The sequence below is a fragment of the Panthera tigris genome, chromosome C1, assembly GCF_018350195.1.
Source record: "Panthera tigris isolate Pti1 chromosome C1, P.tigris_Pti1_mat1.1, whole genome shotgun sequence".
NCBI lineage: Eukaryota > Metazoa > Chordata > Mammalia > Carnivora > Felidae > Panthera > Panthera tigris.
In genome coordinates this window covers 186,083,317-186,100,347 of record NC_056667.1, presented here as the reverse complement: position 1 = coordinate 186,100,347, position 17,031 = coordinate 186,083,317, and the positions used below count along the sequence as shown (strand labels likewise).

The following is a 17,031-nucleotide window of genomic DNA, read 5'->3' as shown; positions in this document are numbered from 1 at the left end:
CTGTTTATACTAAATTTAATTCAGTTTTTGTAAATAGTATCGCAATCATACAGCTAGGACAGGTTTTTTCTCCCATGGCCAGATGTAACCAAAAGACTATCTCATTTTTGTGAAATAAATCATATTTGGCATTGAAGCATATATCTCACAATTGAATTTTATTGATTGACCAGGACTCCTAAAATTATGTCTTTCATCAAAATTACTGGCTATGTATTTTTGTTTTGTTGATTTATTTATTTTATGTGTTGCTAAATATAAGTAGAGGAGCCAGTAAGAACAATAAAGTTGATTGAAGGTAGACTTTCCTTGGTCTGTTGGTAAGAACCCCCTATGATAGTCACCTAAATACCATCATTGTTTCTCTTACGATCCTTCATACACAAAGGGTAAAAATATTGACCTTAGTTCTTCTCAGCAAGTTATCAGGGAACTGTATCACCAAGGGATTAATAGGCTTTGTATTTACCTTTTGCTTGATATGGTCTATTTGTTTATTTTGTTGACTATTTTAAAGAGTCCTTTGCTCCTCTGAATTTAGTATTTAATTCAGCAAAATGTATTGAGTACCTAAGGTACTGTGCAGGCAACAGGAATTATTTCCTTTAAGAGAATCATAAGTTGATGTTAAAAATTTTGTTTGTGTTTGGCTTTCAATTTAGGACTAATTGAGGAATGTGTATATATGCCCTTTGGGGCCTTCTGACAGCGTAAGAGGGAAATTTTTCATTGTGAGCTATGCTGACAAGCCAAAAGCTTTTTTGTGTGTTTAATGACTTTCCTTTAAGTAAACAATGGTGCTTGAGTAAGTTTTAACTGGTGTTCAGAGTAAGTTTCAACTGAGCTTTTACTAAGATATTAGAAAACTTTAGTTTGACTTTCAAATACAGCTGTGAATAACACAAAGAACATTGGTCCCAAATGTTTAATTATTAACCTACCACATTTACTCTATCATAGTGAGAGCAAAAGTAATCTGTCAGCTTAGATAGGTCCTGGATCATGGAAAATAACACATCCATGAGGCAGCAGAAAGACTTGAACTGAAGAACAGAAGTTGGGGGGCAGATAGGTCAGAGGTATAGCATTTTTTTTTTTTTTTTTTGCCTGTATATGCTATATCTAAATTACTATTTATAAAACATTTTAGGAAAAGCTTTTTTTTAATGTATTTTTTTCTGTATTTCTTAGTAGCAATCTGTGTAAATTTTCTTGAAACTCATCAATAATAATATTTTTGAAATTTATTTTATGTATTGTTAACCCTATCACCCTTATATATCCAGGGCTGTCACAGTGCACCTCATATTAAAGGCTATGTTTTCCAGACCTTTCTTCCCCTCTCTGCTTCTGTGCTCAATGTTATTAAAGCAGCTGGGGCTTACGTTTGAATAGCATGGAAAACCACAACACTCAAACAAAAGGAAGTACTTTTGATAAGGAGCTGTATTTTGAGTATTCCTATTCATATAATGTATTAGTTAAATCCAGTACCAAGAAGGGATACCTTTAAGTTGAAGATAAAGAGACCTTTGTTTTAGAGTCTTATGTTTGCAAATATGGATGGTTTTGGTTAAACTTTATACTGATTGCTGATTGTATAAGGGATTATATTTTTATATACTTTTTTGTGTGTATATTTTAGCCTCTTGTAGAAGAAGCAGTTCCTAATCTTCACAGCCCACCAACCACAAGCACCTCAGCCCTAAACAGCCTAGTAGTCTCTTGTGCATCTGCTGTTGGTGTGAGAGTGGCTGCTACATATGAAGCCGGGGCCTTGTCCCTTAAGAAAGTTATGAACTTCTATAGTACGGCCCCTTGTGAACCTGGAACTCAGGCAGGCAGTGGTTCCATAGGCCCGGAAGGTCTGAAAGATAGCAGAGAAGAACAGGTTAAGCAGGAATCAATGCAAGGAAAGAAAAGTTCAAGTCTTGTGGATATCAGAGAAGAAGAATCAGAGGGAGGCAGCCGAAGACTCTCCCTCCCTGGGTTGTTGTCCCAAGGTAAGGAAATAGTCACGTTTTGTAAACTGACTTTTGGTAAATCCAAAATGTTGCTGACATCATGTGCTATATTATAATAAATTAGTAACCTTCCAGATTGCTAAAGCTGACATATTCAAATGTCAGAATTTATTTCATTTTGGTATTTAGGTGGTTTTAAAAGAAAGTTACATATTTCTCTGCTTTAGAAGTAACTATAGAAGCTAATTTTTTGTGTGTGATGTCTGCTTCTGCTTATGAACCTTATTAGGAATCTTATTTTATTGTTCTTGAATGTAGCGATAGCCTCCTTATATCATAGTTGGGGCCTATAGTCCAGACAGATGAAGGTGCAGATGTGGCCATTGGGTAAGTAGGGATTTACTGTATTTGACCTAAAAGTGGAAATAATTTTAGGCTTCAATAAGAGAAAATTTCATTTTCGGATACAATTAGCAATAAACTTCTTCTAATATTAAGACTGTTAAGCAGTTGGTTCTTCAGTGTTTCTCAGTTGGTTCAGGAATCTCAGTCATTTAGATTTTGGCTTCTCAAAATGTGACCTGCACCAGAAACAACAGCAGCATCTAGGAATTTGTTAGAAATGTAGGATCTCAGACTTAACTTCAAACTTGTTGAATCAGAATATGCATTATAACAAGATCCTCAGGTGACTAGTGTATACCTTAAAGTTTGAGAAGCATTGGGTTTACACCAGGAGTTGGTAAACTTTTTCTGTAAAGAGCTAAAAAGAAATACTGTATGATTTGCGGGCCACACAGTCTGCGTTATATAATTACTCAGCTTTGCCATTGTTGCTTAAAACTATCCATAAATAATACATAGATAAATGAGCAAGGCTATATATTCCAATAAAACTTTATTTACAAAGCAGACAGTGGACTCTACCAATCCTTGGTTTACACTATTTTGGGTAAAGCTCTAAAAGTTTCTAGACTATACTAAAACTTTTCTGCTCTGCCCTATTTCTTGCACTTCCACTTACTTATGGCACTGTTGTGTCAATGAGCACTTCTATTGTCCTGCCTTCTAATTCTCATTGCCCCTAGATTTTCATCTACACAAATAAAGGACATTTCTGTTTTGAAATGGGAAAAATATTTGTCAGCCTTAGTGTAGAATTTTGTTAAGCATATTCTTTAGAATGCAAGTTACCCAGGATATCACATAGACTTTCTATATAACCTAAATGTTATACAAAAAGGGATTCTGTAGCCGAATGCTTGGAAGTGGGGCTAAGTTAAATTTAAACAAGTGTTTTAATTGCAGGACTTGTCAGGGCCTTTAGCATGCTAATGTGTGTGAATCTACAAGGGGATAGAATGTAGTAGACAGCGTTTACCAAACTCATCTGACTATTAAATCTCCATAGAATTTCCTTCACAAAAACCATGTTAGTGTATTTCTTTGAAAACCAAGAGTTGGTCAAAATGGTATCTTTTTTCCCACCCATCTACTCCCTCACTTCATCTCTGATTTGTTTTCAGTTTCCCCCAGGCTCTTAAGAAAAGCTGCACGGGTAAAAACTCGGACAGTGGTTCTGACCCCTACGTACAGTGGAGAAGCAGATGCACTCCTGCCTTCTCTGAGAACGGAGGTGTGGACCTGGGGGAAAGGGAAGGAAGGACAGCTGGGGCACGGTGATGTTCTGCCTAGGTAAGTGCTGCCAGTATTTACTATTAGGAGTTGGCTTTAAGGTCTCTATATCACCATTTCCTCCAGAGGAAATCCTGTCCTTTCTAGCTCCAGGTTATTATATATTATTAATAGGGATTTAAAACAACAGCAAACCTGTCATGTTAGTCTTGAATTTATACGTAACAGTAAAGGACTTAAGTATCCATGGTGTACCTTTCCATCTCTTCTTTGATGTGTATTCATCTTGGAACAGAAAGGGATGTTTGGGATACGATTGTATTTCATTGAGGGGCACCTGAGTGCCTCTGTCAGTTAAGTATCCGACTTCTGCTCAGGTCATAATCTCATGGTTCATGAGTTCAAGCCCCACGTTGGGCTCTGCAGTGACAGCTCAGAGCCTGGAGCCTGCTTCAGAGTCTGTGTCTCCACCCTACCCACCCCCCCCCACCTGCAATGTCTCTCTTTCTCTCAAAAATAAATAAACATAAAAAAAAAAAAGATTGTATTTCATTGGAACACTTGAATAGTTCAAATTTTTAATGTATAAAAAAGAACCAACAAATTTTTTTTTACTTGAAAGATGTTCCTCTGTTGCCACCAAAATAACTGTAATAGCAATATTAAACCATTCATGTGTTTCAAGGAAAAACTGTTGTTTTAAGAAGAACTCATGATATTAACAGATCAGATATTTATGAAGGTGTATAAATGGAATGATTATCTAAAACAGCCAATTAATGTAAATGTCTCTATTCTTAGCAGAGTGAAGGCAACTGTGGAATTAAAAAAAAAAAAAAAAAAAAAAAGTTCCCTCTATGGTTGTATTTTATTGTATCCTAAATTTTATTGTGTTTCTGCCGTAATGAATCATTTAGTAGTCTTTTGATTCTTAACATTCTGAATTATGATTGTTAATTGGTGATTGATTGACAGAGATTAAATTAAAACCATCTAAGATTACTGATACTATTCAGGAGTAAATTGAATATATATTCGGTATTTTTTTTAATTGTTTTTTTATGTTTATTTTTGAGAGAGAGATAGAGCGTGAGCATGGGAGGGGCAGAGAGAGAAGGAGACACAGAATCTGAAGCAGGCTCCAGGCTCTGAGCTGTCAGCACAGAGCCCGATGTGGGGCTCAGACCCACAAACTGTGAGATCATGACCTGAGCTGTGATATCATGCCCTGACCTCTTAACCAACTGAGCCACTCAGGTGCCCCAGTATTTTTATTTTAATGTTTTCTTTTAAAATGTTTATTAAATTTACTCAAAAGCATTTACTCTGTAATTTGAAAAAGGTCAAGATTCTTGCTGAGCCTTTTTACTTGAATTTGTGTGTATATTTTTTCTTTAAGGCTTCAACCACTATGTGTAAAATGTCTCGATGGGAAAGAAGTAATCTATCTGGAGGCAGGGGGTTACCATTCTCTTGCACTTACTGCGAAATCCCAGGTAGGATGCAAACTATTAAAAACTAATTTTAATTTCATGGAAGGTTAACATGACCAAACTGGACCATCATTTTTTGAGTGTGTACTGTGTGTCAGGCAACAATACTGTATCTCATTTGATCTTTGTAGTGTTTTACATTGCACTGTTTATATTATTTCCATTTTACAGATAAAGAAAGGGAGGTTCAGAGAAATTACGTAGATTGTATAAAGTCACACGGGTGATAGTAGAATTTGATTCAACACTGGTCTACCTAACAAAGAAAGTTTCCATAATGTGCTCTTCCCAAAAAATAGAATTCAAGACTTTCCAGGATATTGATGAATTTTTACTTGTTTTTTGATGAAGAAAATCTGTAAATAAAACACTATGAAAAGAAAACAAAAGGTATTTCTTTTTTAAAGTTGTGGGACCTGGGTGTGCTAGGTGGCTCAGTTGGTTAAGTGTCCAGCTGTTGATTTTGGCTCAGGTCGTGATCTCACGGTTCACGGGATTGATAGCACAGAGCCTGCTTGGGATTCTCGTCCTTCTTCTCTGTCCCTCTTCTGCTTGTGCATGCATACTTTCTCTCTCTCAAAATAAATAAACTTAAAAGATATGTTTATATGTTGTTAGACTAGAAACAGATCAGTGAAACAGAAATATACCTGTGGACTAGAAATAGACCCAAGTATATATGAGAATTTAGTATAGGATAAGTGGACATTTCCAATCATTTGACGAAGCAAGACTGAATAATCAGTAAATACTGTTGAACCATTGGCTTCTTATTTGCAGAAGAAAATTAAAGATAACTTCACATAATCTATTTCCAGGTGGATTAAAAATGTAGATGTTAAAAAATAAGACCTTACATGTGTAAGAACAAATTTAGGTGGGTTTTTTTTTTCCCCCAGTAACCTCAGGAGTAGCAAAGGACGTGATCATCAAAACCAGAAATTGGAAAGTAAAGATATGTTAGCCTATGTGATAATTCAGACCGTGTAAGTAGCAAAAAACACCGCAAACAAAATTAAGATACATAACAAACTGGAAAAAAACATTTGTAACATATATGATAAAATGTTACTACCTAATACTAAAGAAAAATTGTCGAATGATATTTATATTCCATTCATAAAAGAAGAAATAGAAATGACCAGCGATGAATAAAAAGATGGTCAACCACTTAGTAAACAAATATACATTAAAACAACAGCAAAATATTTTCTTACCTGTCAGATTAGCAAGGATTGTATTTAATACTGTGTGCTGGTGAGGATGTAGGAAAAAGATACAGTGCTGACAAGAACATACATTGGACCTTGCTGGAAGACAGTTTGTTAGTATGTATCAAAAATCAGAATGTGGAGATTCATGGACCCAGACTTCTTTGCTTAGGAATTTATTCTAAGGAAATAAATAAATTTACACAAATTCAAGGATTTTCAATTTTTTATATTAAAAAATTGGAAAGAAATTATGTTTACTTCATTAGGTAATTGAATAAACTACACCCACAGTAGAGTTCTATGTAGTTATCGTGACTGATGTAGCTCTATATTTACTGACATAGAAAAATATCAGTGCATAGCATTAAGCACATCCATTCACTTTTTCTTTGTACTGTGACAGTCTTGTACAGTGACCATGAATTGCTTTTAAAACCAGAAGAAACAAAACCATTTTCATTAAACATAGGCACTGTAATCCAGTTTCTTTTGTCTGTAGTGGAACATAGGTACTTGTGTTTCTCCTGCAATGACTCTTCATATATGAAAAGGTGTTCTAGTTATGTCATAGTATTCCTATCTATAGAAAAAAGAATCGTTGGGGTGCCTGGGTGGCTCAGTAGGTTAAGCGTCCAACTCTTGGTTTCCCCTCAGGTCATGATTTCACGGTTTGTGAGATCGAGCCCCGAGGAGGCCTCTGCACTGACTTTGTGGAGCTTGCTTGGGATTCTTTCTCTCTCTCTCTCTCTCTCTCTCTCTCTCTCTCTGCCTCCCCCACTCATGCTATCTCTCCTTCTCAAAATAAATAAACTTACAAAAAAAATCATGAGTAATTTTTCTTTATAGCACTTATCCGTATTTTTTATCACTTTCTTTGTAAGAGGCAGTGTAAGACAATTCCTGGGATTATATCCTGGCTCTGCCACTTATAAATTTGTGACTTCTCTGAGCCAGTTTCTTTATCGGTAAAGAAAGTATTGTCATGAGAATTAAGCATTAGTTAATACAAAGAGAATGTTGAGAACAATACTTGGCAGGTAGTAAACACTTGAGACATGTTAGTTGCTGTTTAACCCTTGAACTTTGTCTTCTAGTGTACTGTGCTCATTATCTCTGGTCTTGTTTAAAAGGGAATTTTCTCAGTATCTCTTATTTTAAAGAAGAAAGTAATATATGTGTAACTATTGGTGTGTGTATATATACATAGATACACATGTATATGCTGTAGAGGTCCAGAATTGACATGCAAAATCAGATTTACAACTCTTACCTACTTTCTTGTGATTTTCTAATAGGTTTACTCATGGGGTAGCAATACCTTTGGTCAACTTGGGCATTGTGATTTTCCAACAACAGTTCCTCGTCTTGCAAAGGTACTTTTGAGAACTTGGTGATTTTTTATAGCAACTTATTTCAGAATTCTAAGTTATAACACTTAATATTTCTCTATTTTGTGTTTTAAAAAATTAGGATTTTATATTTGTAATCTAAATTTGTTTTCACGTACTTCAAGTTTTTTTTTTTTTTTAAAAACATGAAGCCCCTTATTTTCAGGCTAAATATTCTTTTTTTTAGATAATATGTTTATATTTCTTTTGTTCTTAGCTTCCATTGTACTTTGAATATTCATAATTTTTTGTCTTTTTAAAAATAAAAATGAAAAGTTCTTTCTTTTAAAACAAATGTTTCTGGGATTGTGATGTTGACTTTTGAGCTTTACACTACCAAATAATGCTTATTACTCTCTGACTTTTCACTTAAGTTTGACTTTTATATAACGTTATGGTGGTGGTATTTTTTTGGTTTTTCTTACACACATCGTCATAGTAGTAAAACCTTTTTATAAATCTTTTCATTTTTTGTAGTCACGCTAAAAGTATGGATGATTTCTTCACTGTGTATGAATTGGTTTTAGTTTTCAGTTTATGTAATGCTGTTCAGAGATTGGTAGCTTCTATCTAGTTCCTGTGATGCAATTCTAGAGGAGTGTCTATACTAAATTCTCATCAATAGTATTGGTTCCTTTTGTTTTTTTTAATGGTATTGACTCCTTATGCAAGGTTGGTTTGTTTTTTGAAGGGTAGAGGGCGAGGAGTACACATAGTGATAGCCTAACAGAATGGAATATGGAACTCCTTATATATTTGTAGTTTGATTGTGCTATCTCCCCCATCCCAAGACATGCTCCCTCCACTGAGGGACTATAAAAAGGATGGTTCCTTCAACTTCAGGAACATGATTCACATGTAAACTACAGATAATACATATTCCAATAATTCACGTTTTCAGAGTGTCTGGTGCATCTATCACTTCATAAGACTTATTTGCTGCCTTTCCTTCTAGTGCACTTCATTTCACTGAGAGGGAAAGACTTAAATAAAACATTAGGGAACAGTTATTACTTCCTAGTTCCAATCTGAAATGTTTTCAGTATAGAATATTTCAGTGGTAAGCTATTTAATTACTGATATTTTATAACCAAAAAAAATATGGCTTATCATTGTTCCCTGTTTTTTATTTCAGAAAAGCAGAATGTGCATTTATTCTTACCAAGGCAAGTTTTGTAACATAGAATGGAGACACTCTGGAAATCAAATTTTTACTTAAAACTATACAGTTAGACAAGAGAGAATAAGATCTTAGTTTTGTTACTCATTAACTGTACATATAAAAATTACATCACTGGGATTTTGGTTTTATATTTATGGGAAAGATGAGAAAGACATTCTGAAGTTGTTCTAATTTGTGAATTAAAAGTCAAGGTAGAATGAGATCTGAATTAGTTTTGATTAGAGACTAGAAAGAGGACTCTTCTGCAGAAATTTTAATCCATTCTTTACAAAGTTAACAGGAAGCCCGTTATTTGGATAGCCTGGATTTGAGGAGATGGTGTCATGCTGGAAGAAGATGGCTGTAAAGTAGTAGAGACATGCACACACACTCACACAGTCACCTAATCACCTAGGATTTGGAGCCCATCTAGACACAAAGAATCCAACAGATTAGAGGATTTTTGCTTATCAATATAGAAATCACAGCTAAAGCTGGGGCTGGAGGTTGGGGCGGTAGTTTTCATAGAACACTTTCTTCAAATGAAATCTGTGTAATCCCATACATAAAATGGATAAACATGGAGCTACTTTAGTTGAAGGATGGAGGGGGAATGGGGACAGAGTGCTGGCACCTGCATTTCCATGGTGGCTCCTGAATCACTACGTGGAATCCTAAGCTTTGAAAACCATTGGTTTAAGACAGGGGTTCTCAAACTTCTACACACATTGGCATCACCTGGAGAGTGTATTAAACCAGATTGCTGAGTCTAACCCCCAGTAGTAGCTCGTTGGCCTGAGAGTTTGCATTTCTAACAGGTTGTAGGTGATCGCTGCTGCTCTGCAAAGACTGCTCGTTGAGAACCCCTGGTCTCGGGGATCCCTGTAGATGGGCTTCTAAGGGGTCCTGCCTGTTCCAACATCCTGGGGCTTGGTACAGTGAAGTCACATCTGAGAGGTAGTGAGTTCCAAGTGGGAAAACTGAATTTTAGCACTCAAGGGTTTAGTTGGTTAGAGTGGAATTTTGTCTTGTTAGATTGTTTCTTTCTGTCTTGATTTTTTTTGTACACGGTTCAATGTGAATGGACAGAGGTGTGTCGTAGCTGTCAGAATAGGGCTCTAGAAGTTTCTGTGCCTCCTGATTGTAATACAGGCTAAGAACTGTGGGGACTCCCACAAATAACTATTAAAAATTAGATCTATGGTTTTTCCTTTTTAAATTCCAGTTTTTCAGATTTTTATAAAAATCCAGTTCTAAATTTAAAAGCTGAGGGGGTGCCTGGGTGGCTCAGTTGGTTAAGCATCCAACCTCAGCTCAGGTCATGAACTCATGAGTTTGAGCCCCACATTAGCTCTGCATTCAAAAATAAATAAACATTTAAAAAAATAATAAAAGCTGAACAAGGGATTGCATCTGTGCTGCAATTGATCAGGCACATCACTGGGTGAGTTTTGCCCTCTGAGGTGTGAGTGACTTTGCACCACACCTGTTTAACCTGACATTTCAGTTCTGGTAGATCTGAATTTCTCTTTAATTCCTTCTCTTATCAGATAATTTCTTGCTGTTGTTACAGGTGAACAGTGAAAATGGAGTCTGGAGTGTAGCTGCAGGCCAGGATTATTCCCTGTTTTTAGTGGACACAGAAGACTTCCAACCTGGGTTATATTATAGTGGCCGACAGGACCCTACAGAAGTTGACAACCTTCCAGAGAATCACAGTGGTACTAAGACTCCAGTACTTCTCTCCTGTAGTAAGGTGAACAGGAATTGGATCCTAAGGCCCACATTCTGTAACACACGGGCAGTTTTGTTTTTGTTATTATTTGTATGTATGCCTATTATTAAGTATCTCACTACTATATTTAAAATTGCAAACCCTTCCCATCCCCCTTTACTCCTTATCTCCTTTTTCTGACTTCTCTCCACTGCCTATCACCATTGAATAACCTATATAATTTACTTTTTTTGTTTATTTTCTGTCCTCAACTGTAAGACTCCTAAGAGGAGAGATTTTAAGCTCTCTCACTTACTGCTGTATTCTCAACAGCAAGTCCTTTATAAGTGTTTGTTGAATTAACACTCTTGTAGGAATATAAAAAAGTATATTTCATAATAAAATTTCTTAACTGCATTCATGGAGCTCTCAGAGGTAAATTAGAATAGAATTGGAGAGATAAGTTTTTTTTTTTAAGTTTATTTTTGTTTATTTTGAGAGAGAGAGAGAGGAGAGAGAGTGGCAGAGAGAGAGGGAGACAGAATCCCAAGCAGGCTCCACATTGCCAGTGCAGAGCTCAATGCAGGGCTCAAATCCTTGAACCCTTGATCAGGGATCAGGGCTCAGGATCATGACCTGAGCCAAAATCCAGAGCTGGTTGCTTGGGGTGCCTGGGTGGCTCAGTCGGTAGAGCATCCCGATTCTTGGTTTCGACTCAGGTCATGATCTCGCGCTTCGTGAGATCAAGTCCTGCGTCAGGCTCTGTGCTGACAGTGTGAAGCCTGCTTGGGATTCTCTCTCCCTGTCTCTCTGCCTCTTCCCCATGTTCGTTCTCTCTCTCTCTCTGAGCTCTCTCAAAATAAACAAACTTAAAAAAGAGTTGGATGTTTAACCGACTGGGCTACCTAGGCGCCCCAAGAGATGAGTGTTTAATTGTAAACGGGAAGTAAAAATTGCATAGGCCCATGGTGGGCTCATGGCAGACCCAACGACTACCAGCAGTGCTCTGTTTCCCATTCCTTCCCTCTCTGTTAACTTTTCATTTATTTACTGCTGTTTACTCCCTTCTTTTTCATTTGGATTTCTCTGCTTTCCTACTTCCTATCCCTTTTTCATAAACAAACCACTGGCATGTTTCTGGTTTTCTTTTTCCTCATTAAAGTAACTCACATCCTCCAAGTGATAATGCTGTAAGGGAATTAATCCTCAAAGCTAGTACATTCTGGATTTCTTATTCTTACTGAATAATATATCCTACGGATTGTTTTTTTTTTATCTTTCATGTTTGTTTTTTTGGCTAAATGTATAAGCTCTGATTGTATAGGGACAACATCTTTCTTGCTAAAGGCAACACTGGCCAAGATTTGGCTCCTGACCTATATATAGCCTCTGATTTGAGACATACTAATTGACTCTTTGTAGTTGTTGGCCCTGGCTCCACATTCCCCATGAAAAATTTCAGTCTGGATAAATGATGAAATAGGCTGATAAGACGAACAAGGCTCTAACGTGTATTTTTAGTTACCGTGGGGCATTAAGTAGCTTATTGGGTCTGCAGCTTGGTGTTCTGATTTGTAGGGATCTGTGTATGCATTCATTATTTTTGTTTAGTGGTGTAATAGATAAATGACAAAAAGTCCCTTTTAAAGAAAATCCCATTATGTTGTACTTTTAAGATACAAGATAACTTTTAGACCCTTAATATTTTGGTATATAGCATAGAGATATTTTCTGCTTTCGTTTAACCTATTTCATAAAAAAAAGAAGGTCCCTGAGACATGTATCTCTGACATTTGGATCTTTGTATATTTAGGGTGTCTGTGGTTCTAAACACGTGTAATGTGAAATAAAAGATATTGTGGCAATAAATAAAAGCATAGATATATATAGTTGTGTATAGATCCAGATACACATATATAACAGTGTTGTACTGGTTAACCAGCTGTAAAACAAAACAAAACAAAAAAATTAGCCGTGATTTGTAGTGTTTGCCAATTTGTTTTTGGTAATTTTACTGTTGCTAATTTCAAGCTACTAGTAGTTTAATAACTAACTTGCAAAATTCCTGAATATTTCCCATTTGGCTCTTGCTAGCTGATATTAGCCAGTGTTAGCACCCAAATTGCTGCTAGTAAATTATATTTTACCTTTAATCTTTTTATTCTCTGTTTCAGCTCGGATATATAAGCAGAGTGACAGCAGGAAAAGATAGCTATCTAGCTTTGGTGGACAAAAATGTTATGGGATATATTGCCAGTCTCCATGAGTTGGCTACTACAGAAAGACGGTTCTATTCAAAACTAAGTGGCATCAAATCTCACATCCTCAGGCCTCTTCTTAGTTTAGGTAAGTAGAATCTCCCCTGAACTCCCTCAGTTATCAGGACTCTTACCTGTTCTTCCTGTGTCAGAAGTAAAAAAACTTCTTGAGTCATGGTTTATTCCTTTCTTTCCATTCTCTTATTTTTTTTAAGTTTATTTATTTATTTTGAGAGAGAGAGAGAGAGAGAGAGAGAGAGAGAATATCCCAAGCAGGCTCCGCGCTGTTAGTGCAGAGCCTGACGTGGGACTTGTTCCCATGAACTGTGAGATCATGACCTGAGCCAAAACCAAGAGTTAGACGCTCAACCAACTGAGCCACCCCAGGCACCCTGTCCATTCTCTTATTTTTGTACACAGGCAGTCAACAACTTACAAACTGTTTGCACTTTGTTAGTAGCCCAGCTGCCCCTAAGTATTCTACCACTCCCACAGCTCTTTGTCCTTGTGGAAGTAAGATGTGGCACTTTCAGGATATTCATGGCAGAGAAGCAGAAACAGCTTTGGGAAAGTTGATCCTAGGAACTAGACTTCTAAACAACATTTCTAGCCCCACGAGTCCTAAGATGGCTTACATTATACTACCTGATTTTTTCTTTTTTTTTTTTTGTTCTAGTTCTTAGAATTATACCAAGTAGAGATGCATTTAGATTTACAAGTAGTGTCTTAAAATGTGGATAAGAGTGTTCAGGGTCTTATCCCACATTACTACGAATTGGCTAAATCTGACTTCTTTTCTTAGTTGTCGTCAACAAGGAGGGATTGGAGATGAAGAGATAATACAGAGGAAATGGATTACAGTAGTTCTAGAGGGGGGGCTACTGTCCATGTACACTAGATGCCAGGAGTTTCTAGGAGGTTAGAGAGGAATACAAAATGGAGGTGGGGGGAGTGGCCATTGAAGATCAAATTTCATTAATTCAAAAATTTTTATAAGTTTGGCCCTGCACATAGAAAATAGAGAGGAACTTTTCTTTATCTTTCCTGCACTCCTTGACCCTCTCTGAGGATCTAGAATTCAGGTCAATACTGTGATACTTAAATTCTGCCTTATTAGCACATCAGATTTTCCACATTAGGTTGACATTGGTTTGTGTGGGTCAGCCCATTTTATAATAGGAAAACCACTATTTTTTCAAATAACCAATTTCAATAACTTTCAGAATGCCCCCTTTTGTAAATTAGGGACTGTCTGCATTTGTTTTGTTTTATTTTGGTTTTGGTTTATTTTATTTTATTATTTTTTTGAGTTTATTAATTTTTTAGTAATCTCTATACCCAGTGTGGGGCTCAAACTCACGACTCAGATAGAGTCACATGCTCTTCCAACTGAGCCAGCCAGGTGCCCCAGTTTATTTTAGTTTTTGATATGTTTTGCCTTTTTAAGTGTTGTAGAGTGCTTGTTCTATAAATTCTTCTCCAGTGGGTGGGCCTAATATCCCAGGAGTTTGGCAGGGGAAAAGCAGCAATCTAAGCTGGAAGCTTCCTGAATTGCTCTAAAAGAAAAGTGAAATCATCCTTGTCCTTGTCCTGGTCCTGATTCCTGATTTCTGTATTGTTTTTCCCTTGTCTGCTCATCAGCCTCAGTGCTTAGAGAGATGTCCTGGAAACAGAAACTTTGGACTGGGAAAAAGCAAATAATCTCCTGGTGCCCTGTATAAAGTTCAGAGCATTCTGGTCAGTCTGATTGGGGGATTGACCTCTCTGCACTGAAGTGTTGGGCTTGTCCAAGGAGCAATAGAGCAGAAGTCAGTACAAAAAGTTGAAAATATTAACCAAGATATAACTACAAAAGTGAGTTTGATTCCTAGCTGTTACTTTCCAGTTGTGTGAAATTGGATAATTCATTTCCCCTTTCTTGGCTTCAGATTACTTCTCTTAGAATCAGAGGAGAGTTGGATTTGCTCAGTGGTTCTCAAATTTGGCTGGTCTTCACAATACCCTGGACAGCTTTTCTTCTGAATATATCCATCCTGGGATCTTAACCTTGGCCTACTGAGTCAGAATCTATAGAATCCCTGTGAATATATTTTTAACAAGTTTCTCAAATGACTGGATTCTATGATCTCTGAAGTTGCTTTCTTTACCACTGATTATTTGAGTTCCACAGTTGAGAGTACGTCTCAACATATTAAGTATTTTTAGAAAAGGAGGATTCATAATCTTGATCATAAGAAAGTATTCAGGTAATGAGTCTTCAGGTTATGTCATCATCATCATATTGTTACAGACAATTTGGGCACTGCAAGTACAGTCCAGCTGTTGCAGGAGGTGGCGAGCCGGTTCAGCAAGCTGTGTTACCTAATTGGTCAGCATGGAGCCTCACTGAGCAGCTTCCTTCATGGGATAAAGGAAGCCAGGAGTTTGGTCATTCTGAAGCATGCAAGTCTCTTCTTGGATAGTTATACAGAGCAAGTATCCAGTCCCGTGTCATGTTCAATCTCTGCAGGGTTATTCTGCCAAGGAGAACAGCTCCTTAATCAGAAGAGACTAGATTAGGGACAGTGATATAAGGTAATAGAAATTGCAAAGCAGTATTTTAATCTTAAGCCAACTATAGTTCTGCATTGCTAAAATTTTAGTTTTCTTTAAGGGGAAAGAGTCTTAAAAATAATTATGTTTCCTTCTATAGTTTAGCAAAATGATTGATAGTCTACTTAATTTACATAAAATATACTATAATAAATACGGTTCTTTAGAGAACAGTGTTGCTTACTTAAGTAAATTATGCTAAAATTAGAAGAAATAAGTAACTGAACAATTATTTTAAGACCAACTGCTAATGGTAAATAATGACTTGTTCCAATGTCTTTTTTATTGTTGTGTAAATGGAGGATTTAAAGACCATACTATCTTCAAAATAAAGATATTTCCTTAATAAAATCTAGGATAGTTATCCAAAGTTCTTTTCATGTTTTTCAAGTAAAATATACCAAATGTATTTGAAAATTTAAATATTTCTTACTTTTTCTTAATTTGTATATTGACATTGTGACGTGAGGCATAATTTGTTATTTTAATGTGTATTAAAATAACATTAATGCTTTGATCTGAAGTGCAAATTTTATTCTTTATTAATACCTCATCCATCTAGCAAATATCGACTGAGTACAAACTAAGTACCAGGCACTGTGTAGAGCTCTGAGATCATGCAGCCACAGTGCAGAGCCGGTGAAAAGGAGTTCATGTTCTATTGAAGTTATTTTTAATATAAGTAATGTTTGTTTATTATTGAAAACTGTATAAATAAAGATAGTCAAAAAGATATTTAAAGTTGCCCGTAATCTGATCACCAGAAATAGCCATTCTTAATAATCTTAGTATATTTCCTTTTGCATTTATGCATGTATATACAGATAGATTGGATGCATGTGATTTTAATTCTAAATGAAATTGAATGTATTTGAAGCTATTGTCTGAGAGGAAATACCCGAGTTGAAGCCTTTTAACTCATTGTCTATCAGACATGAAAAATACATAATTTGATACAAATTTACTTTTTTAAACAAGATTTTGTTTGTGTGAAGCTTTCAGCTTTTACTAGTATAGTTCTTTTTTATCTTATTTATCTCATAATCTTTTTTACTTCTTTTGTTTTGTTCTCTGATACTTCAGGACCTATAATTAGAAATGCTTTTTTTTTTTTTATACCTTGGACTATTTTTTTTTTAACACAATTTATTCATATTGATGGGACAAGTAAAAAAATCCTGATTTGTTTATGAATTTTGAAAATAATTTTTAATTGTGGTAAAATACATGTAACATCAAATTTACCGTCAGGACCATTTTATTTATTTTTGTTTTATTTTTAATGTTTATTTTTGAGAGCAAGAGAGAGAGTGAGTGCGGGAAAGGGGCAGAGAGAGAGGGAGACAGAGGATCGGAAGCAGGCTCTGTGCTCAGAGCAGAGAGCCCGATGTGGAGTTTGAACTCACAAACCTGAGCTGAAGTAAGATGCTTAACCAACTGAGCCACCCAGGTGCCCTAGTAGTACCTTTTTAAGTGTATACTACCATGGGCTTTTTTTTTTTTTCCGTAGGCTCCATGCCCAATGTGGGACTTGAGCTCACAACCCTGAGATCAAGACCTGAGATCAAGGGTTGGATGCTCCACCAACTGAGCCACGCAGGCACCCACTTT

At 36.2% G+C, this 17,031-nt stretch overlaps 1 protein-coding gene across 7 annotated transcripts in view; it reads left to right on the top strand.

Moving 5' to 3' along the window:
* ALS2 (alsin Rho guanine nucleotide exchange factor ALS2) overlaps positions 1 to 17,031 on the top strand; it is a 71,689-nt gene that overhangs the window by 20,640 nt on the left and 34,018 nt on the right. For 5 of the 7 annotated variants that reach the window (XM_042995074.1, XM_007089986.3, XM_042995075.1 and 2 more), the window contains exons 5-11: positions 1,646 to 2,003; positions 3,491 to 3,659; positions 4,999 to 5,095; positions 7,602 to 7,679; positions 10,430 to 10,612; positions 12,745 to 12,916; positions 15,119 to 15,299. In XM_042995074.1, the coding sequence (XP_042851008.1) occupies positions 1,646 to 2,003; positions 3,491 to 3,659; positions 4,999 to 5,095; positions 7,602 to 7,679; positions 10,430 to 10,612; positions 12,745 to 12,916; positions 15,119 to 15,299 (1,238 nt within the window). Of the gene's footprint in view, positions 1 to 1,645; positions 2,004 to 3,490; positions 3,660 to 4,998; positions 5,096 to 7,601; positions 7,680 to 10,429; positions 10,613 to 12,744; positions 12,917 to 15,118; positions 15,403 to 17,031 lie in introns of those variants that run through there. The other 2 variants (XM_042995077.1, XM_042995078.1) reach the window with 2 other exon arrangements.